Source organism: Oncorhynchus tshawytscha, linkage group LG19 (genome assembly GCF_018296145.1).
Source record: "Oncorhynchus tshawytscha isolate Ot180627B linkage group LG19, Otsh_v2.0, whole genome shotgun sequence".
Taxonomy (NCBI): Eukaryota; Metazoa; Chordata; class Actinopteri; order Salmoniformes; family Salmonidae; genus Oncorhynchus; species Oncorhynchus tshawytscha.
In genome coordinates this window covers 5,870,287-5,894,646 of record NC_056447.1, presented here as the reverse complement: position 1 = coordinate 5,894,646, position 24,360 = coordinate 5,870,287, and the positions used below count along the sequence as shown (strand labels likewise).

Here is a 24,360-nt window from a genome sequence, read left to right as displayed (position 1 = left end):
TATTTGTCCAAATACTTACAACACCTTCAAATGGGTGAATTTAATTTGAGCTGGAACAGGTCTGGCACCTCTCCGTTTTTGGACTGTTGCTCCGGAGCCTTTATGGCCGGATCCGATACCTCTTGTGGCATCTAAAACAATTTTCACTTTTTGTAACGTGTAAACATTTGAATAAAAGCGATCAACGTTCATTTGAGTGGCCTTCTCTGTTAATTCTCCTGCACACCCCAAAAAAACAATGAAAAGGTTGGTTTTCAGTCTGGGCCTGTTACTCTAAGAGTTGATTTTGGTTGGGCCGGTCCGGGCTTATGGTTTGCGCAACATTGTAACCTATGTTTTAGACCAACTCGTGGTCGTGGCTGTGCGAGAAGCACGCCTGTATCTCTAACAGAACTTGAATGGCGTGATAGACATGAGCCTGCAACTCTCATCTCTCCAACGTTGCACTCTCCAACGTTGTAAAATGATGTAGAATTGCATGAAATGCGTTTATAGAAGGCCATATTTTTATTAGACCCTAGGCTACCGAAACATTTCCCCATGTGGGTAACTCCTGCAAGCGCCTCTACTGTCCTGCTCTATGCCACTATGCAAATGCATTGCTTTCATTTGTAAATGTTAAAACATATGTATGGAAATACCCTCGAATAAAAGGTCACATTCTGTTACTGTCACCTCATTTGAAACATTTGATTTCAAATCCAAAATGCTGGAGCATAGAGCTGAATTAAATGTTTTAGCTTCACTGTCCAAAGGAGGGTCGTCCACATAAATATGTAGGGGAGTGTAGCTAGAGATTTGTGTCCGGTTTCATAGGACTTTGTCATGCATTTGTTTCTTGTGAATTCTGAGAGGAAGACCGAGACATCTAAAGATGATATGTTGCCTGTCAGTAAATACCCTGGTCCCAACTCTGTGTTGTCATGCATGACCACAGGAGTTAGAAAGGCAGCACAAACTGATCTAGAACCAGGCTAGTCAGATCTCTATCCCTTGGTATCCCATCCTACAGTCCTTAAATTAATGAATTAACCCTTTTAAATTACCCCCTCCCCTCGTTTGTTCCTTTAGTTTTCCCCAGGCCTCTAACCAGACCCTGCTGGACAAGTTCAAGCGGCAGCACGAGGGGAACAGCTACATCGAGTTCCCCGCAGTCATGGAGCCGGCCTTCATCATCCACCACTACGCCGGCAAGGTCAAATACGGGGTCAAGGTAAGGACTGCTGACGTGATTTCATGATGGCAACATGTGTCCTTAGATCAGTGTACTCACCTGTCGACAACACAACATTCTCAACAACAGGTCATGCCACATGTTAGCCTGGCTTTTTTTAACTGATGATTGCCCTTGACACAAGAGTAAATGTGCTCCTGGACCTCTAATAAAACCAATGAAATATTATGTGCCAGAAAAAGTGTAACTAGGTGTGTAGCTAGGTACTGCCCTTGAGAGAAAATCAATCCCAAATTCCCTGCAAAAAAATGCATTCAGTGATCAGTTATGACACTATGGTATTTGCCCTGGCCTTGCACCATTCTTCCATTCTTTGAGTCATTTGTCAGACTTCTCAAACATACACTTAGTGTACAAAACATTAGGAACACCTACTCTTTCCATGACATAATGACGTAGACATAGGGTAAATCCCGGTGAAAGATATGATCCGTTAATGATGGCACTTGTTAAATCCACCTCAGTTTAGATGAAGGGCAGAAGATAGGTTACGAAGGATTTCCAAGCCTTTAGACAATTGAGTGAATGGGCAAGACAAACGATTTCAGTGCCTTTTGAACGGGGTATGGTAGTAGGTGCCAGGCGCACCAGTTTGAGTGTATCAAGAATTGCAACGCTGCTGGGTTTTTCCTGCTCGACAGTTTTTCTGCTCGACAGTGTGTGTATCAAGAATGGTCCACCACCCAAAGGACATCTAGCGAACTTGACACAACTGTTGTACGCATTGGAATCAACATGGGCCAGCATCTCCGTGGAACGCTATCTACAACTTGTGGAGTCCATGCTCTGGCGAATTGAGTCCGTTTCGAGGGAACTCTATATTAGGAGGGTGTTCTTAATGTTTTGTGCGCTCAGTGTAGACCGTAGGTATAGTTACAGAAAGGAAACCAGTCCTCTTGTTGTTCCATTGAACTGTTTTGCAATTTGAATCAGATTCACCGCCCAGTTCCCTGCTGTTATTTGATAAAAAAGCTTTATATATGCTGGAGGGGTGATATTTGTTATCATATTGTATATAGGCCCACCCATAACTCTCACATATCAGTTGACAGCTACCCAGCATGTATATATTAAATGTGTTAGTAATATGGTTGATAATGAACACAGCTGGTACATGGGAAGCCATGAGTGTAAAAAAAACACCAGTGGAGGGAGAGAGTACATGGAATTGTGCATGTGTGTGCGACGTCAGTGCTATTAAACAAATATTTTCCCGCCACAGTGTTGTTTTGCATTCTTAAGTAAAGGGCATAGTATTCTCTTGCACGATGAAATGAAATATGAAACAAATCGTATTTACGTTATCGATGTTCTCTCCTTAAAGGCCCAGTGCAGGCAAACACTTGATTTTCTTATGTTTTATATATTTCTACACAATGAGGTTGGAATAATACTGTGAAAATGATGATAATGCCCTTTTCGTGTTCAGAGCCGTTTGAACAAGGACACATTTGCACTCGGTTTTGGTTTCGAGCTCATACGTGAGCCATGATATAGTCATTACCACATTAGTGTCATAGGTCTTACACAAAGTGTAGCTAATTATGTTGCCAAATCCTTGCCAGTTCAATCCACCTTAGAGCCATCCCCTCCATTTGATATTAGTCGGTTCATAGATTTACTGTAGTAGCTCATAGATTTACAATTAGTAGAATGAACACCCAAGTGTTCAATTAATAGACGCTTATCATTAACAGTTTTTCTTAAAATTCTTTGTATGTTTGTACTGGCAATTCTGCTGCTAAAGTATGGAGTAGCTTATGTCAATTATCTGTATATCTATAGTTGATCTAGTTGATAGATCTGTATACTATCTTCCGCCCCCCCCCGTCCCCCCATGCAGGACTTCAGGGAGAAGAACACGGACCACATGCGTCCGGACATCGTGGCCCTGTTGAAGAGCAGTAAGAACGCCTTCATTTGTGGCCTGATGGGCATCGACCCCGTGGCCACCTTCCGCTGGGCCGTGCTCAGAGCCTACTTCAGAGCCATGGTGGCCTTCAGGGAGGCTGGGAAGAGACACACCGACAAAAAGACTGGTGAGACTAGCGCTGTTACAGTGACCGTATTACTGCCACACCTGGGGGGTCACGAGTCGTGACGGCAGTCAAATTCCACGTGACCGTTTAGTAATTAGGCTTCTCCAAGCTCTGATGCTGCTGATGGTCATTAGTAGCCTACCAAACTTGCTAACGGCCTGGTGCTCAGCACTCTATTGTTCCTCTAATCACACTGGCATCACTGCAAATGTGATCAAATATCTAATCGAAACACTTCATGAGTGCCCATGAGCTCAGTGAGAAAAGAGTTTTGATGGCCTCTTAAAAATCAGCTTTCTATAGGCTAGGCCTACTATATTTATTTATCAACTTTCCTAATATTACGCACCAGTGTTGATTTTATCATGTAAATCTTGGTGGGGCAAACAACAACAAAACATTGGGATGCATGGCAGCAAAGCCACTACACAACACTAAACAATACATTAATTGCACTATAACTGTGACAAATGGTGCCCACAAACTTTTAGGGCCTAAATAAAGCTGTCCCAACTGCAGAGCTTTCTTTTCAGCACCGTGGAGTGAATCCTTACCTCTGCTACACCTGGCTATCAGCAGAGCCTTGTCTGGCAGTGAAACAGTTCATTCAGCCTCGTTTACTGCCTTTTAAAAAGATAGCTGATATGGCCCACTTGCTTAAACAAATGTGGTTTCTACTGACAGTTGAGATGTACAAACTATGGAATAAGGGGAGCGGGTAAGAGGCTATCCGTAATTTTGATTCATGAGCGAGCTAGCGACAGAATTCAGAACATGGGCCGTTCTTACAGTATTCTCCCTGTACACCAAGTCAGAATCGTAGGATAAATAAAGGGGGACATATACGTAGGAAATGAAAGCTCTTACAATATTCGATGATTACGTTTCTCTAAAAAAGGCTATAGGCTACATGTGCATCACCAAGTCAGAACAGTAGGCTAAATTATGAGGGGGGAAAAGGGAAATTATTAGGGTGAGCTACTATGGGCTACTAACAGCTTACTACACAACATACACTTAGTATTACTTTCTTAGCTACAGTATACATGTCTCCCTGGCATATTACATCATTTATGCAGAAGCAGACAATACTTTTTTGGACTCACCTCACAGGAAGGTGGTGCGGCGGTCCTTGTGGTCAAATTTTGTCGTCAAAGTCTGGCATTCTCGGGATTTATGGTGCTTTCAAGACAACTGGAAACTCAGAAAAATAAAAGGTTGAATCATGACATCAGTGATCTTCAGTTCGGAGCTCTAGAAAGACAATTGAGTTCCCGACTTGGAATTACGAGTTGGATGACTGTTCAAAAGTATTTTCCCAGTCGGTGCTCATTTTTTTCTGAGATTTCACAATTCCAAGTTTCCAGTTGATATTGAACAAGACAGAAGTCATGCAGGATTGACAGCATGGCCAATGTATTCAATATTTTCTGGCCCATGGTGTTGCATGTGAATGTTTATCCTTTTAAGCTTGGAAAAGAGACCCTTAAACCCAGACTTGGAACATACACCCTCTCCACTGAATAGCAGGCTAGTGATTGCCTTGCAACACTTGCAGTTAGCTGCTGATTCCTTCCAAACCACTCATTGTTGAATTTGCGATTTCCAACTTGTTGTGTAATGTCTATTTCCAAATGCCAATGAGCACAGATACGTTTTATCTGTATTTTCTCTTTATATGACAAGGATCGAAAAGAATTTGTCAGTAGATTGTCGACTTGATTCATGATGATGATTGCTTGTCTAGCTTGCTAGCTAATATTTTGAAAGTATGATGTTGACATGATCAGTCCAATCAAAGCTACGGTAGATATAACGTGAGTTGACATAATTTTATCTGTGGCCAATGACCTTGAGCCTTCTTGGATGGGTACTTCTAATGTAACTCTATGGCACCACCCAAGGGGCTTAAATTTTCAAATTCTCCCCATAGGTTTTGCAGTGATGTAGTGTCCCCATGAGTGACAGAACACTGAGCATATCACCGCGTAACTAGAGAACATTGCCAACCCCTATGCTCAGTATTTTCTGCTGGCTGCCTCACCACCACAGAAAGCACTGAGCTAGGCTGAAACACCTGCATTTTGGAGCTGCCTTACTCAAGACCATGTTTGTATGTGGCTTCATTAACTCAATTATTGTTTTTTAAATACATTATTTGCAAACTGATATGTGACACGTATTAATGCCAAAATAACACGCAAAACAGGCACACGCACACAAAAAAAAGAACAAAAATATTTTTGGACACCTACTAATTTTTATTTATTTGTACTATTTTCTTCATTGTAGAATAATAGTGAAGACACCAAAACTATGAAATAAAACATGAAATCATGTAGTAACAAACAAACAAAAAAAGTAGCCTGCCTTTGAGGACAACTTTGCACACTCTTGGCATTCTCTCAACCAGCTTCATGAGGTAGTCACCTGGAATGATTTTCAATTAGCAGGTGTGCCTTGTTCAAAGTTCATTTCTGGAATTTATTTCCTTCTTAATGTGGTTGAGGCAATCATTTGCGTTGTGACAAGGTAGGGGTGGTATACAGAAAAAAGCCCTATTTGGTAAAAGACCAAGTCCACATTATGGCAAGAACAGCTCAAATAAGCAAATAAGCCTTCATGTTCGAATTGCTGCAAGGAAACCACTACTAAAGGACACCAATAAGAAGAAGAGACTTGCTTAAGCCAAGAAACACGAGCAATGGATACTATACCAGTGGAAATCTGTTCTTTACTCGATGAGTCCAAATGTGAGATTTTTTTTGTTCCAACATCCATGTCTTTGTGAGATGCAGAGTAGGTGAATGGATGATCTCCGCGTGTGTTGTTCCCACTGTGAAGCATGGAGGAGGTGTGATGGTGTGGGGATGCTTTGCTGGGGACACTGACTGATTTATTTAGTTTTCAAGGCACACTTAACCAGCATGGCTACCACAGCATTCTGCAGCGATACGCCATCCCATCTGGTTTGGGCTTAGTGGGACTATCATTTGTTTTTCAACAGGACAATGACCCAACACACCTCCAGGCTGTGTAATGGCTATTTGACCAAGGAGGAGAGCGATTGAGTGCTGCATCAGATGACCTGGCCTCCACAATCCCCCGACCTCAACCCAAATTGAGATGGTTTGGGATGAGTTGGACCACAGAGTGAAGGAAAAGCAGCCAAGTGCTCAGCATATGTGGGTGCTCCTTCAAGACTGTTGGTAAAGCATTCCAGGTGAAGCTGGTTGAGAGAATGCCAAGCGTGTGCAAAACTGTCATCAAGGCAAAGGGTGGCTATTTGAAGAATCTTAAATGTAAAATATATTTAGATATGTTTAACACTTTTTTGGTTACTACATGATTCCATATGTGTTATTTCATAGTTTTGATGTCTTCACTACTATTCTACAATGTAGATTAGAGTAAAAATAAAGAAAAACCCTTCGTGTTCTGAAACCTTTGATCGGTGGTGTATTTTATCAAATGTCTTTAGTGGAACCTGAATCTCTGGAAGACCAGTTAAAGGGTCAGGCATATATAATAGCACGTCATCCACATAGAGTGAAACTTTATGCTGTAAGCCCCCTCTTCAAGTATGTTTGGTGTTATTACGTATTGCTATGGCTAAAGGCTCAACTGCGATGGCAAACAACTGAGGGCATAGAGGACAACCCTGTCTTGTCCCACGTTAAAGTTGGAAATAGAATGAAAGGTTATTATTTGTAGCTACACTGTAGCTATAGTGGAGGAGTAAAGGACTTTTATCCAGCCCATAAAACTGGGACCGTATCCAAATTGTTTGAGAGTATAAAATAGATATCAAACCACCCAATCAAATGCCTTTTCATCATCAAGTGATAACAATATCTCTGGAGTGTCAGATGAAAATGAATTGTTAAGTATATTATAAAGACATCAAATGTTGAAAATAATTATACTTTTTTATTAAACCAGTTTGATCTGTAGATATAAGGGAGTGAAGGACTGACTCAAAACGGCATGAAATCATCTTAGAAAGTATCTTCACATCGCAATTCAGTAAGAAATTGGCCTATATGAACCAAACTCAATGTCTCATTGCTGAGGGTAAAGAGTTTGAGGGGAATGATTCCTCAAATATGGAAAGCAAGAGAGGAGAGAGTAGATCTGAGAACTTTATTTGTAAATGCACTTCCTTAATCTTGCGCTATACAAAATAATTTGGTCCCTTGGGCGACAGTACACAATTCATTACGGGGCGGCAGGGTAGCTAGGTGGTTAGAGCGTTGGACTAGTAACCGAAAGGTTGCAAGTTCAAATCCCCGAGCTGACAAGGTACAAAATCTGTCGTTCTGCCCCTGAACAGGCAGTTAACCCACTGTTCCTAGGCCATCATTGAAAATAAGAATTTGTTCTTAACTGACTTGCCTAGTAAAATAAAGGTAAAATAAAAAATAAAATTACATCACCACCTAGTATTAGGTGTTGTGTGTCCATATTTGAGGCTTGATTCAGTTGTAGCAACATTTGAAATTGTGTTTTTTTTACATTGGATAAAAGTAAAGACTCAGAGCTCGAAAATGGTATATCATACACTACAGTTGAGGAACAATGGGAAAGTAATTCTGTATTGAAAGTTGATCAACTTGTAACTCCACTTTTTGAGAAAATGGCCTTTGAATGTTTTGGTACACCCACTGGAGAGCTCTTTTTTGTCTACACTCATTCGGCATCGTTCACACCCTCTTAAGCTATAGCCCCGCCCATAAACTCAGAGCGTTGTCAGATTGTCCGTTCGGAAATTCAGAGAGTTTTGCTCTAGGGGAGTTCAGAGCACACACTGGACGCTCTGGCCGAGAAATAGAGTTCACCAGAGCGTTCTGTCCTAACAGCAGCAGATAAGCACCCAAGCTAAATGGCCAACTTTGAATAGCTTGCTAGCTATTTCCAGACACAAATGAGAGAACAGCTCAGACTATTATTGTTGTTTTTATGTTATCCATGAAGATGTAATCCGGAGACAGGTGTTTTCTCCATTTCATTAGCAATCACTCCATAATTCCAATGATTTCAAAACTCGATCTCTCACATGTCCAGCCCACTCATTATCTCAGCCAATCATGGCTAGTAGGAAGGTTACTGCCTTTTTCTGTGGCTAAACCAACTAGGCCCATATTTGAATCCTTTTCTTAGTATTTACAGATGGCAGACAAGTTTGTTATTAAGGCACATGAATGTTCACATGTTTCCGAAGGCATTTCCGCCCCAAAACACATTTAGATTTTTTTTAACGTTTACGTTCAAATGGCTAGTGGTGATGCACGACATACGCCTAGATTCCTGACACGAGTCACATTTGGAAATCAAGAAAATGTCATTTGTGAACAATGAACTGTTATCCCAATTTATTGCATGAATGTAAGCCAAGATAACAGGTGTATTATACAGGCTTCCTGCAACATTAATGAAGTGGCCTGCCGAGTCTGCCTCTACACTTGACATTACGAACAGTATGTTTTTCCTAATTAAAATGGCTGCTCCTCTAGTTTTAAAATGAAAATTGGAATGATATGATTGACTTATCCACCCTCCTTTTAAACGAAAGTGGTCGAAAGTGCGGAGATGTGTCTCCTAAAGAAAGGCGATATCTACTTTAAAGTGATTTAAATGAGAAAGAACCCTTTTACGTTTCACTGGGTGATTTAAAGATGTAACATTCCAGCTAGCAAAAGTGACCGAGCAACCAGCTCTCCCTCTCATGATATTAGGTCTAGCCATGTAAAGTCAGGTGAGAAAAGGATAGATCAAATTTATTTATATAGCCCTTCGTACATCAGCTGATATCTCAAAGTGCTAAGGGTTTTTCTTTATTTTTACTATAATCTACATTGTAGAATAATAGTGAAGACATCAAAACTATGAAATAACACATATGGAATCATGTAGTAACCAAAAAAGTGTTAAACATATCTAAATATATTTTACATTTAAGATTCTTCAAATAGCCACCCTTTGCCTTGATGACAGTTTTGCACACGCTTGGCATTCTCTCAACCAGCTTCACCTGGAATGCTTTACCAACAGTCTTGAAGGAGCATCCACATATGCTGAGCACTTGGCTGCTTTTCCTTCACTCTGTGGTCCAACTCATCCCAAACCATCTCAATTTGGGTTGAGGTCGGGGGATTGTGGAGGCCAGGTCATCTGATGCAGCACTCAATTGCTCTCCTCCTTGGTCAACTAAGGCACTAACGTTACCTAATAATAACAATATGAACTGATACCACTGGCAACGCTATACAGTCTCTGCAAAAGAGAGACTGAGTCTGCAGTGGTAGACACATTCGTCCATTACCTTAATCGTCAAATAGGTGAACATTGTCATTTTCTTCGTTAAACCTCGGTAGAACGTTCGCCTTTATGAAGGCCATCGCCTTATGGTGGTCTTGGAACTCTTTCTCAGTGCCGTTGTATATTATACGGAGTCAGGCAGAAAAAGCCACGCCATACCTTAATGCCGGTCCGTCCAGGGAGCACACTCTTGATATCGTTTAAAGCGGCACGGTCACAAGCAACGCTGGGGGCATAGTCTGGGGAGATGGAGATGGGTGCTCCGTTGTATCAAAGTGGGCCAAATTCTCTGGCACGCCGAAGAATATCAACACAATCCTGATAGTAGTGTAGTTTAGCCACAATGACGCAAGGCTTTCCGCCAGGCTTTCTTGCTTGAGAGCCCTGATGTGAGTCTACAAGGACGTCTTCATCCAATGTGAGGGCTTCCTTCAATAACTTTGAGACCGATGAAGTAGAACTTGAGCCCAGGTTCTCAGCTACCCCCATGATCCTGATATTGGATCTTTGCATTGTTCTTTAAGGCTAGCCACATCCGTTTCAAGCTTCTTAACCATGGTTTGTAGTGTAATTGTGTCATCTGAGCATGTTGACAAGCCTTGTTCCATGTCGGAGACAGTTTTCTTAACTGTATCCAGTTCAATACGAACCATTGCTGTATGCTTTGCGAGTTCATTCTTGACTGCTTGTAACTCCGTCTTAATAAAATGTAAGTCCTCACTGAGTGCCTCCTTGAGTTCCGACTTGAGTGTAGATGAAATGTCCGCTCTGGGGGCAGCATCTAATTTTTTTCGCAGAGGGGAGGAACCGCTGCTCCCACTTGTTGAAGAACTCGAGCTCCTCGTCTTGTGCCTAGTGTTTTCTCTCTTGCCAGTGACTCCGCTGAACTTTTGTAGGTTATGCGCAATTTAAGCATTAAAGCATATATACAAGTTGAACAAAGTAAAGCGCGTCATTCAAAGGCTGTGTTTCCTAGTCCTTTTTGGGTCAAAGCGTAGAGAAAGTAACAAATGAATGCAATTTCAGCAGGAGCTCGGACAAACGTGACCTACTCCATGGCTTGCTCCCCCCACCCCCAAGTGCTTGTCAAATTGTGAATAAGAGACTGTTCTTCTGAAATAGACTACATTTTCTTCATATCATGTTTCTTTAGACCGGTCTAAAATAAATAATGGATTTATTGTGAAGGTGTAGGCTCTATAAAATGGATTTATTAGACTTTTTAAAATGTAGATGTTCCAAAGGTCTGCATCAGTGGCTCGTAGCTAATTAGCGGTCAATTACCGAGACCGGCAGTTATTTGCTTGATAATCACTAGCTGACAAAATGTCATGACCGCCACAGCCCTAGGTGAGACCATAGACTGCTCGAGTACATAAACATTAACACATACATGAATGTGTATACACTCAGTCAAACACACACACACACACACACACACACACACTTGGACGTACACTCTCCCAGACACACACACACACGCACACACTCACCCCTCTTCCACAGTGATAGAGTGCACATACTGAGGCTTTTTGTGATACGAGTTATCTCCCTTCCGAGCCACCACAGTACAGTATGTTTCCCTCAGTGGGCTGTCAGAAATAGCAACTGATCAAATGTTACTTTTCTCCAGGGCTTTTCTCTCAATGTGTTTCTCCTGATCGTTCTCCGCCATTAGACTAGCTTGATTTCACAACCCCTGAACGAAAGTCTATTCCATTATTCATCGCCATGGAGACCGCCCCCTGGTTTCGGGGATGTTCAAGTATGCATTTTTATACCCATGTATAAACACTGGCAAGGCAACATCCTGGAGGTTGATAGTTTTAGGGGGACAAACCTGACCAGTGATGATGCATGGGCTGCTACTTTCCCCCCCGATTATAACTGAACGTCCACATTAGGCTTCATCTCCAGCCATTTACGTGCTACTTTCCCCCCCGATTATAACTGAACTTCCACATTAGGCTTCATCTCCAGCCATTTATGTGACATTCAGTCAAACATTTTGCAAACTTAAAACATACTATTTCTTCCTCTTATTTCTCCCTGTCTGTTCCTCTCTTTCCTCCCTCCCTCTTTCGCTCTCTCTCCCTCTTTTTGTTTCTCACCTCTCTGTCTCCTCTCTCTCTCTTTTTCTCTCTCTTTTTCTTTCTTTCTTTCTTTTTCTTTCTTTCTTTCTTTCTTTTGCAGGGAATGATGCTGCTGTACCATGTGTCGTCAAGAGCGTGGACAGCTTCAGCTTCCTCCACCACCCTGTGCACCAGAGGAGCCTGGAGATCCTGCAGAGATGCAAAGATGAGAAATACAGTAAGAAACTCCAAGTCCCACAATCCTCTCTGCTGCCCAACTCCCCTTTCCTGGGCTTACAAATAAAGAAGGGGACAATTAGCTTGTTTTGAATTAACTTGTTCTCCCTCAATTAAAGACCCACTCTGATATTTAGTGTTTTTTATCATTTAACTTGTAACTAATGTGTTTGTATTTGGGGCGGCAGCGTAGCCTTGTAACCGGAAGGTTGCAAGATCGAATCCCTGAGCTGACAAGGTACATAAATCTGTCGTTCTGCCCCTGAACAAGGCTGTTAACCCACAACACAAATGTGAAATCCATTAATGGAATTCATTGCCGTTGACAATCAACTGTTCTCTGTTGTGGGTGATGTTGGCTTTCGCCGACTGGTCGAGCACCGGTACACACTACCAAGTGCGCTATTTTTCAGATGTTGCCCTACCGGAGTTACACAGTAAGAGCATTACTGCTATTAGCTTCACGACATACATACTATGGAACGCCGTTTGGGTCTTTGCATGTCAAAGATGATACAGTAGCACTGTCAAAGCTGTACAAAAAACAAGCAAACACCAGCCACAAACGATGCGTTTACAATACCGCGTTGGTAATAAAGCATAATTTGTTCAACCGCAACTTCTGGGGTAGCTAGCACCAATACAACCAGCCTGAAAACAATGACCAGTTGGAACTGTAGTCATTTTCATTATTCTTAGCAATGATTTAGGAATCATTGTGAGTAAGTATTAGCTAGGTTGCCGGTTGCTGTTCTCCTATTGAAATTGAACTTCAGTTCATGAAAATAAATCGCTAGCCAGCTACTTAACCCTGTTGCCCAAAGCTAACGTTATAAGCAGCCAGCTAGCTTCATCTGGCTAGTGAGGCTAGACCGGCACTAGCCACAATAAGGATTAGGCACAATAGTGGGATTTGCGGTTTGCCTTCAAAATAAAAGTATGTCATTGACAGTGATGCAAATGAATACAAATAGTAGAATTATTCCATACTTTTATTTTGAAGGCTAACCGCAAAGTCCACTATTGTGGCTAATTCTTAGCTTCACATTGATGGGACCGACCACCATTAATCAAATAAAATCTTAGATTACACCTAGTTTTAGATTACACCTAGCTGTATAGTTAGCTAGCTAACTATAGCTACTGAAACAGATTGTTGTGTTATTTGAAGTGTATCTTTTTTGACACGCAAAGACCCAAATGGCGTTCCATAGAAATCCTGTTTGAGAATGAAACAACTGAACAACGAAACAGCACAGCAAGTAAGTGAAATAAATAGGTTTTGATTATGTTTTACTGGTAATGGGGACATACGTAAACGCCAACAAAATAACCTTTTGGTCAGTGTGTGTGTGTGTATGTGTGGTGTAACCTTTATTTAACTAGGCAAGTCAGTTAAGAACAAATTCTTATATACAATTGGCCCGGGCGACGCTGGGCCAATTGTGCGCCACCCTATGGGACTCCCAATCACGGCCGGATGTGATACAGCCTGGATTCGAAACAGGGACTGTAGTGACGCCTCTTGCTCTGAGATGCAGTGCCTTAGACCGCTGTGTCCATGTATGTGTGTGTTAACTATTTAACTTCAAACTTAAAAGGCTGCTAACATTTTAAATATTGGTTATCGATATCGGGTATTTTGGCAAGGAAAATATTGGATCTCGGTATCAGCCGAAAATGTCATATCTGTGCATCACTAGTAATAATAAACAGGTCTGCAACAATTTTTGGCCTCGACGAGAAATTGCATTGCTATTACTAATAACTCATTGGAAATCAGACTTGGATCTCTTACTTCATAAGGCCCTGTTGTGCTATTTGTGTGTGTGTGTGTGTTCCATATGTCATAGCACTTTCATGATGGACACACAAATCAAACTGAATCCAATGCGCAACAGCCTCAGTCTCTTAAATGGATCATCCCTGAGGGAAATGTTTCCAGTGTACAGGATAATGGACAGTTAAAGAATTGAGTGAGCTTCCAAGCCTCCAAACCATGCAGCTTGTCTCAAATGTTCAATGTTAAATACAATTACGCCTCAGGCCTGTGGGGATATCTCTCTCATTCCCCATTATCATTCCCCATTTAAAGCATGGCAGGGAGATACCTGCTGGGAAATCAGTCCATTAAGAGAGATGAGAGTTGAGACGGGAGGGAGGGAGCGCTCATATCTGTCCTCATCAGCCTTTTGGGGGGTTGTGGCGGTGGCTGATCACTGTTTAGAAAATGAGGGTCTGGCAGTGCGGTGCCTTTTAATCACACACGCATGCATCTTGCCTGATAATGGCCCAATGTGAATTAAGCAATACATTAACCAATGATACGGACTGACTAGACAGACTTTCATTGTATTTCATTGTATGCATGTTTTTTTTGGTGATGAGACCACATGTCCCTCCTTAAAGGTTTATACAATTGACACATCCTCTCACTCTCTCTTTCTCGCTCTCCCTCCTCTCTTACATCGCGGTCTCGTACAGGTATCGCTAGAAAGAATCCCCGGACCCCCTTGTCAGACATCCATGGCACCAACACACTGAACGAGAAATCCGCCAGGTATGAACCTGGCTGTCACACTGTTTTATGGACACTCAGAGCAATGAGCTGTTCTGCTTTCAGTGTGTGATTGTTCAGTATATGCTACAGCAATTAGCAATTTCTCTCTCTCTCTGTGTCTCTGTGTCTCTCTCTCTCTCACTCTGTGTCTCTGTCTCTCTCTCTCTCTCTCTTTCCTCTAGGGATGGTTATGGTGTGGGCTGTAACGGGCGTAGCTCCATACAGGGTCGTCTGTCTTCCTCAGGCTCGGAGTTCGATGACGGCGTCTTCGTCAACTCCACTAGCAGCAAGCTCCTGGAGAGAGCGCAGGGCATCCTCATGTGAGTATGACTACAAAGTCGGATCAACTCAAACGTTGATCAGCCGGTGTTCAATCTCACGTTCAATATGTGTTCATACAAAATGATTCTCCTGGGGAGAGCACAGGGGCATCCTCATGTGAACATGATCCGTCTGACCATCATCATGCAGCTCGCACCACAGTCAACAACCGTGGTCAGGCAGTGGTCAATCCATGGTCAATGTGTGTTTATGCTGTATGTTCATTCTGTAATATATCTGACAACCAATCTCTCTCCCACAGGCGGAACAAAAACTATAAGTCCAAACCCTGCCTACCGAAGGTAAGGGCCTTACAAAGATGTGGTCATTTTCCACCGTGAATGTACAAGTGAGAATTTCTCTATGGCTTCAACATGATATACATATGAAAGGCTAATAGTGAATTCATGGATAACAGCTGGGTTATTCAACCTGGGGTCTGCAAAAATATATATCTTTTTAATTACATGGGGGTTGGGGTTGGACGAATATCACTAGCAACAACAGAATAAACAAATGTTTTATTTACAATGACAACGTTATTTCTCAATTCCTAATATTGAGGAAGTTACACTCATTGGAGCTAATTACACTCACTGAGGTATCTAACATAGGCTTTGAAAAAGCACCCGCAAGTAGCAGACGCAGTATTATTCTGGCCCACACATGGCTATCCTTTGTTTAACAAGCTAAATAGTTCTTATTAGCGGAAAGTTTCTAGCTAATAGGCTATGTTTCCTTCAATTATGTGGGAAGGTCATAAAAATAAATAAATATAAATAAAATAAAAAAATATCTACCAAATCGATTCATTTTTTTTAAATGTTGACAATCCTATTTCTCCTTTCCATTATCATTCACCTGATGATAAGACAAGAAATGATATGATGGGGGGGGTTGTCGGTTTGCCTGAGTGGGGGTACATGGGCAAGAAGAAGTTGAAGACCCCTTGATTACAGCACTGCAGTGAAATGACCTCCCCCCGCCCCCCCTGACCCACCCCAAGGGGGGCACTGAGCCGGCCCGTTACCTCAAGCAACAAACGCAGATGTATTTTCTCCGACGTCATTGCACGCTCAATAGAACAGGGCACTATGTACTGCAACTTTTATTTGTTATTTTCTTTCACCTTGATGCTGGATACCCCTCTCCTCCAATTTATCAAAACAAAAACAGTAACAAATGTCCTAAAATGTCATACTCATCTGACCGTGTTCTTACGGCGGTTCCTCTCTCTGTGCAGCACCTGCTGGACGTGAAGTCTCTGAGGTACCTGAGCAGTGTGACCCTCCACGACCGCATCACCAAGTCCCTCCTCCACCTGCACAAGAAGAAGAAACCGCCCAGCATCAGCGCTCAGTTCCAGGTAAGACTCCATTTCTTTCTCGCCCTCTTTCTCGCCCTCTCGTGTCGTTCAGAATTTCAGCCATTAAACCAATGCCCAATTCCAAATTCCAACACTCAGCTTCTACATATTCCCGTGGCACTTTGTGTAGTACTTAAACAATTGGACAGGTGTCAAGAAATATTTATATTATGAAACATTTACTTAAAGTGCATTTCACAAAAATGTCACAGAAATGATCTAAGATCTGCATCAAGTGTCGGGGCAAGAGGTTGATTTGGAATTGGACAGGAATTGACTGTAATAAATAACATGAGCTTTTATAATGCCAGGTTTATGCAATGTATTATGAGATGTTCATTACGAGATGTCAATGTGATGATGCTAATGATTATTGTGCTAATGAATTGCTGTGCTAATAAGCTAATGCCAATTGTCTCTTGCTGTGTGAAGGCCTCCCTGAACAAGCTGATGGAGACCCTGGGTCATTCGGAGCCCTACTTTGTCAAGTGTATCCGCTCCAATGCAGAGAAGGTGTGTTCAAGCTACTGTAGTTACAGCTACTTCAGTTTGGTTAGATGCTAATGTAACTACTTGAACTGCTGACAAGCTCCAGCGAACAATAAAACCACTGAACAAACCAATGTCTGGTAATTACATAGCCCGTTATAGCCAATTATACAATGTTTTACTGTTATTGTGTGATCTAAATCTCTCTCTTTCTCTATTGTACCTCTCTCCCTATCTTCTTTCGTGCCTTTATTTCTGTCTCCTTCCTTCTCTCTCTGGATATTTCTCTCTCTCTCTCTGCTATCTCGATGCTCGCTCTCTCTCTCTCAGCTCCCACTGCGTTTCAACGATGCCCTGGTGCTCAGGCAGCTGAGGTACACAGGCATGCTGGAGACCGTCCGCATCCGCCAATCAGGATACTCCATCAAATACACCTTCCAGGTAAGCCCTCGCCAACCAATAAGGATACAGCACTGTCATGGGGCACAGAATTAGCAGAACAAATCAAAATCAAATCAAATGTATTTATAATGCCCTTCGTACATCAGCTGATATCTCAAAGTGCTGTACAGAAAGCCAGCCTAAAACTCCAAACAGCAAACAATGCAGGTGTAGAAGCACGGTGGCTAGGAAAAACTCCCTAGAAAGGCCTAAACCTAGGAAGAAACCTAGAGAGGAACCAGGCTATGAGGGGTGGCCAGTCCTCTTCTGGCTGTGCCGGGTGGAGATTATAACAGAACATGGCCAAGATGTTCAAATGTTCATAGATGACCAGCATGGTCAAATAATAATAATCACAGTAGTTGTCGAGGGTGCAGCAAGTCAGCACCTCAGGAGTAAATGTCAGTTGGCTTTTCATAGCTGATCATTAAGAGTATCTCTACCAATCTTGCTGTCTCTAGAGAGTTGAAAACAGCAGGTCTGGGACAGGTAGTACGTCCGGTGAACAGGTCAGGATTCCATAGCCGCAGGCAGAACAGTTGAAACTGGAGCAGCAGCACGGCCAGGTGGACTGGGGACAGCAAGGAGTCATCATGCCAGGTAGTCCTAAGGCATGGTCCTAGGGCTCAGGTCCTCCGGGAGAAAGAGAGAATTAGAGAGAGCATACTTAAATTCACACAGGACACCGGATAAGACAGGAGAAGTACTCCAGATATAACAAACTGACCTTAGCCCCTCGACACAAACTACTGCAACATAAATACTGGAGGCTGAGACAGGAGGGGTCAGGAGACACTGTGGCCCCATCCGATGATAGCCCCGGACAGGGTCAAACAGGAAGGATATAACCCCATCCACTTTGCCAAAGCACAGCACCCACACCACTAGAGGGATATCTTCAACCACCAACTTACCATCCTGAGACAAGGCCGAGTATAGCCCACAAATATCTCCGCAACGGCACAACCCAAGGGGGGGCACCAACCCAGACAGGAAGATCATAATGCGCACACCAGATACACAATACTGTGTATTACCTGCCTTAGTTGAATGCACTGGCTGCCTTTAGCTCTAGGTAAGAGTATCTGCGAAATGACTTAAATGTGAAAACTGCTGATCAATGGTCATCAGTCTCATCATCCAGAGTCTCAATGAGCTGCACGTAGACGTAGTGATGTCACATCCGCGCACTTGTAATGTAGTCAGTCTTATTAACAGCTTGTAACTTTTATCCCTCGGAGGTCACTATTGACATGCTGTCTTTAACGTTGTCTTTCGTCTCGTCTTTGCAGGACTTTGTGCGTCACTTCCGTGTGCTCTTACCAGACAGAACTAGACCAACCAAGTCTGGCATCCGGGAGTTCTTTCGCCAGGTTCACCTAGCACCTGCTGGGTATCAAGTGGGCAACACAATGGTACTCACTCTGGGGATGTCCCCTTTTTTTTCTTTATTTGTCTCTCTTTTTCTTTCTCTCTTTCATCTTTCTCTCACTTTGATACACACTCACGTTGCAGCCGTTCTGTTCCTATTGAATTTCCCTGGCTGTGGGTGGGTCTGGTCATTTGTGGGTGTATATAGTCACTGACGCGCCCCCTCCCCCCCACCGGGACTCTCTCTGTACTGCAGGTGTTCTTGCGGGAGGCAGAGCGGCAGCGGCTGCAGGCCCTGCTCCACACGGAAGTGCTGCGGTGCATCGTCACGCTGCAGCGCCGCTTCCGAGCCCGGCTGGAGAGGAAACACTTCATCAGGACGAGACAGGCCGCTGATGTCATCCAGGTGAGATGACCAAGTCAGGGCACCGCACCATGTCCAAAGTTGTATTCATTAGGGCACGCCATAGCAACATTCTTTTCAGCAGAACACAAAATTAGCATTTCTTATTGGACAAGTCTAGGTAATCTCTTCCTGAATGAACACGACCCCGTTACTGTACTGGCATAACAGACTAAATAAAGCATGTGTACACAACTTCCCCGCACAGCAAGTTTAACACTAACCTTTTTAGACGATTATAGTAGTTCCATTCTACACGACGAACAGACGTATAAAATTGGTCGTAACCAGTTTAGGTTATTGTGTAACTCTGGAGATGAAGTAGAACATCTTTTTGGAGTTGTGTAATGACTCAGTCCTGAGAATCTCTGCACTTCTCTTCATGCTCCGTCTATAAGGAGGAGGGGAAATTGCATAAATAAATGAGAAACGTGGGGCTTTTCTGGAAGCCATCTTGTTTATGGAAGAGATACTTGGCAACAAGAAGAGACTCAGTCTGCTGCCCTAATCATTGTCAGATTGAACAAAAAACAAACTGAATCCGTATTTCTTACCTCGAAAGGATTCTCCGCACTGCTCCAAAAGCTCACATGCAATTCATTCTAACTTAATGCAACGATATCACCCCAGTCAATTCATTCATTTTTGTTCATTCATATTTCTTCATTCTCTCCTTTCCATAGAGGTGGTGGCGGGGCTGCCTGCTCAGACAGTCGGAGGCGGCAGTGGACCCAGCCGTCCAGGAGGAGGCAGCAGTGTGCCTGCAGGCAGCATGGAAGGGCTACAGGGAGCGCAGGCTGTTCCTGCAGTGGCAGGACTCTGCCCTGATAATACAGAGGAGCTGGAGAAACATCAGCCGGCGCAGGGTTCTGGCAGCCATTACGGTGCAGACAGCCTGGCGGGCCTACAGAGAGAGAGATTGTAGGACAAACAGTGCAGCGACACTGCTACAGGCAGCGGGTAGGGGCTACCTGGCACGCCTAAGGTAACGAGGAGTGACACATTTTTATATTTTATGAAAGGTACAGGTAACTGCCAAAAATAACGGAAACACTTGAGTAAATGAGGGATACAAAGTACACTACATGACCAAAAGTATGTGGACACCGGCTCGTCGAACATCTCTTTCCAAATCATGGGCATTAATATGGAGTTGTTCCCTCCCTTTGCTGCTGTAACCTCTTACAGCTGTTAACGGGATCGATATGACAACAGCCTGTGAAAGTGCAGGGCGCCAAATTCAAACAAAAGAAATCTCATAATTAGAATTCCTCAAACATTAGAAGTATTTTACACCATTTTAAAGATACACTTCTTGTTAATCCCACCACAGTGTCCGATTTCAAATAGGCTTTACGGCGACCAACTTCCTCATCCCAAAACTGTTTATCTTGCTCATTTGCACCCCGGTATCTCTACGGTATCTCTGCCCTCCACATACGATTATGTTAGGTGCTATTCACAGAAAAACACAGACATTTTTCCAGCCAAAGAGAGGAGTCATAAAAAGCAGAAATAGAGATAAAATTAATCACTAACCTTTGATGATCGTCATCAGATGACACTCATAGGACTTCATGTTACACAATACATGTATGTTTTGTTCGATAAAGTTCATATAAAAAAATCTCAGTATACATTGGTGCGTTATGTTCAGTAGTTCCAAAAACATCTGGTGATTTTGCAGAGAGCCACATCAATTTACAGAAATACTCTCAATTTACAGAAATTATAAATGTTGATGAAAATACAAGTGTTATACATGGAACTTTAGATAAACTTCTCCTTAATGCAACCGCTGTGTCAGATTTCAAAAAAGCTTTACCGAAAAAGCACACCATGCAATAATCTGAGTACAGCACTCAGAGACCAAAACAAGCCAAACAGATATCTGCCATGTTATGTAATCAAAAGAAGCCAGAAATAGCATTATAAATATTCACTTACCTTTGATCTTCATCAGAATGCACTCCCAGGAATCCCAGTTCCACAATAAATGTTTGATTTGTTCGATAAAGTTCATCATTTATGTCCAAATACCTCCTTTTTGTTGGCGTGTTTAGTACACAATCCAAATTCATGACGCCCGAGCAGACGAAGTCAAAATGTTCCGTTACAGTCTGTAGAAACATGTCAAACGAAGTATAGAATAAATCTTTAGGATGTTTTTAACATAAATCTTCAATAATGTTCCAACCGGAGAATTCCTTTGTCTGTAGAAAAGCAATGGAACAGAGCTCACTCTCACGTGAGAGCGCGCAAGACTGAGCTTGTGGCACTCTGCCAGACCACTGACTCATTCCCCTCTCATTCCCCCCTCCTTCACAGTAGAAGCATCAAACAAGGTTCTAAAGACTGTTGACATCTAGTGGAAGCCTTAGGAAGTGCAATATGACTATATCCCACTGTATATTCAATAGGGAATGAGTTGAAAACCAACAAGCCTCAGATTTCCCACTTCCTGTTTGGATTTTTTTCTCAGGTTTTTGAGTTCAGGGCTCTTGAGGTCAGGGCCATATGAGTTCTGTTATACTCACAGACATAATTCAAACAGTTTTAGAAACAACAGAGTGTTTTCTATCTAAATATACTAATAATATGCATATCTTAGCTTCTGGGACTGAGTAGCAGGCAGTTTACCCTGGGCACCTCTGGGCACTTTATTCATCCAAGCTACTCAATACTGCCCTCAGCCATAAGAAGATAACAGCCTCCACTCTTCAGGGTTCAATCTCGTGCTTCTCTGCGCGGGGTGATATTTCTTCTGCAAGGTAGTCAAATCAAAAAAAAAAAATTGTCACATGCCCCGAATACAACAGTGAAATTCTTACATACAAGCCCTTAACCAACAATGCAGTTTTAAGTAAAAAGTGTTAGTTCAAAAATTGATGAGTAAGAAATATGAGTAAGAAATAAAAATGACAAATAGTTAAAGAGCAGCAGTAAAATAACAATAGCGAGGCTATACAGAGTCAATGTGCGTGGGCATATGTTAGTCGAGGTAGTTGAGGTAATATGTACATGTAGGTAGAGTTGAAGTGACTATGCATAGATAATAACCAGAGACTAGCAGCAGCAAAAAGGAAGGGGGGGGGCTATGCAAATTTTTATTAGCTGTTCAGGAGACTTATGGCTTGGGGTAGAAGCTGTTAAGAAGCCTTTTGGATCCAGACTTGTTGCTCCGGTACTGCTTGCCGTGCAGTAGCAGAGAGAACAGTCTATGACTATGGTGGCTGGAGTCTTTGACAATTCTTAGGGCCTTCCTTTGACACCGCCTGGTATAGAGGTCCTGGATGGCAGGAAGCTTGGCCCCGGTGATGTACCTGGCCATACGCACTACCCTCTGTAGTGCCTTGCGGATGGAGGCCGAGCGGTTGCTATACCAGGCAGTGATGCAACCAGTCAGGATGCTCTCGATGGTGCAAGTCCCGTTGGAGCTTAGAGGAAACATTGCATAGGGTCATGTATAAAAATACCCAGTTGCCCATTATTTTGGCTACCATGGCTAGAGAGCACAAAGACTTTGAAAGAGGGATCTCAAAGGAGCATAGGGCATTTAAAGTGTGTCAGTCACCAGATCTCAACACAATTGAGCGGTGCCTGAGGCAGCGTTTTCCACCACCATCAACAAAACACTAAATGACAGAATTTCTCCTGGAAGAATGGTGTCACATCCCTCCAATAGAGTTCCAGACACGATAGAATATATACCAAGGCACTTCTGGTGGCTCGAGGTGGCCCAACCCCTATTAAGACACTTTATCTGGGTGTTCCCTTTGTTTTGGCAGTTACCTGTATAGAAAGATGGACAATAAGGATTCATAGGCTGGATTTTGCTCAAACCTAGTTCTCAAACACCTGATTCATATAGTTTGTTCAAGAAAACATCAGTGTTTTAGTGCTGGGGCTGGAACAAAAGTTTGCACGCTATTGCTCCCAGGTCCAAATGATCCTACATTGATGAATAACACCGGTTACGAGAAGGAATGGAAGGAAGATTGCTTTAAACTGTGTTTGCTTACAATGACTGTTTCCTACAGGTTCACAGAACTAAAAGAGCAGAGTATGCATGAAAAGCAGTTGCTCAATGGACAAAGGAGCCCCACCACAGAAGAAAGAAAGCCAGAGCGGACCATTGGCCTGGATACTGACACCTCGGACAAACAGGTCCTCGAGATCAACCACAATCATGACATCCAAGATGTCTCCACAGTCTGGCCTACTGAAGACTCTAAGGAGTCTACGTCTGCGTGTTTAGTGAAGGAGGAGGAAGAAGGAGAGAGCGAGAGAAGCCAGAGTATAGAAGAGCCCAACTGCCACAAGACGCGGGCCAAGAGACAGAGCCGGCGCATGAGGGAGCTGGAGCAGGCCCAGTTCAGCCTGGAGCTACTCAAGGTGCGGACCCACAGCACAGGAGGGACTCTGCAAGAGGAGGAGACCCCTGTACCCCCGTGTCCAGACAGCACCCCCTGTCCCCTGGACGACCACCAGCCCTCCTCGCCGTGCTTCCCCGTTAGCCACGGGAGCTTTGAGCTGCTCGACACCACCATGGATGTGGAGGCGGGAAGGCCTGGTTACACCGGTTGCCATGATACCCAGTCCACGCCGCTCCAGACCTCTTCCCAAGAGGATTTGAATGGACCAAGGTCTCCAGAGTCCCAGCCCCAGCCACAGAATGACCTGGAGGTGGTAAATGAGAATGATCCAAGCCCCAGGATGGAGGAACTACCCGCCATGATACCATCCCCTATCAAGGAGGTGGTGGCAGAGGATCCACAAGCTACCTTCTATATCCCCTCTGAGGACCAAAGCCGCGAGCCCAAGCAAGAGAGCCCAGGCAAGCCCGTGAAGGAGAGGCGAGAGTCCGCCTTACGAAGGCCCGTGGTTGTGGTCATCAGCATGCAGAAGGAGACCCCTCTGGAGGGGGAGCTGTGGGCTGCGCCAGCCCAAGAGAGTGCACTCCAGACAGGTGTGACCACCACTGCTTCCCGACTTACGCCCATCGCCGGCCTGGAAGTATCAGAGAAGGCCCAGCCACCCAGGACTGTTACCCAGCCTCGGAGAGACTTAGCTGGGGTAGACAGGTCTAGCTTGGTCCCCTCCTCCACCTCCACCCATGGCCTTTGTCCTTCCGAGGTAGACATCCAGATAGTCCCCGAGCCCAAGGCCCCATCCGGTGAAGTCCTACCCAGCCAGGTGGAGAGGAAGGCAGGCTGGCCGGTGCAGGACAACTGGGTCTCCACCAACAGTATCTTGGAGAGCAGGGAAGTTTCCACCAAAGCAGCAGCCAAGGCACCACAGAAGAAGAGCCCGACCCAGACCATCATTGTCAGTATGACCGAGAAGCCTCCCACCAACACCACATTCTGCTCCCGACGCAAGCTCCCCTTCTCCAAGTGAGTGTCATTTTGCTGTAACGTTGCTGTAATGATGCTGCTCAGTCAAAGTATCACTTAGCAAAGCTTTGTAATTAATTTCTTCTCTCTACACTGGCTTGACTCTGTTCACT

The 24,360-nt window shown here is 43.5% G+C and overlaps 1 protein-coding gene across 10 annotated transcripts in view; it reads left to right on the top strand.

Annotated features, from left to right (window-relative positions):
- The window catches only part of myo9ab (myosin IXAb), a 177,179-nt gene that overhangs the window by 114,652 nt on the left and 38,167 nt on the right, over positions 1-24,360 (top strand). For all 10 annotated transcript variants that reach the window (XM_042301305.1, XM_042301306.1, XM_042301309.1 and 7 more), the window contains 13 exons: positions 1,072-1,213; positions 3,078-3,273; positions 11,785-11,901; positions 14,385-14,460; positions 14,643-14,780; positions 15,044-15,083; positions 16,025-16,147; positions 16,580-16,660; positions 16,967-17,077; positions 18,370-18,492; positions 18,705-18,854; positions 19,535-19,836; positions 22,892-24,247. In XM_042301305.1, coding sequence (XP_042157239.1) covers positions 1,072-1,213; positions 3,078-3,273; positions 11,785-11,901; positions 14,385-14,460; positions 14,643-14,780; positions 15,044-15,083; positions 16,025-16,147; positions 16,580-16,660; positions 16,967-17,077; positions 18,370-18,492; positions 18,705-18,854; positions 19,535-19,836; positions 22,892-24,247 — 2,955 coding nt within the window. The remainder of the gene's footprint in view (positions 1-1,071; positions 1,214-3,077; positions 3,274-11,784; positions 11,902-14,384; positions 14,461-14,642; positions 14,781-15,043; positions 15,084-16,024; positions 16,148-16,579; positions 16,661-16,966; positions 17,078-18,369; positions 18,493-18,704; positions 18,855-19,534; positions 19,837-22,891; positions 24,248-24,360) is intronic.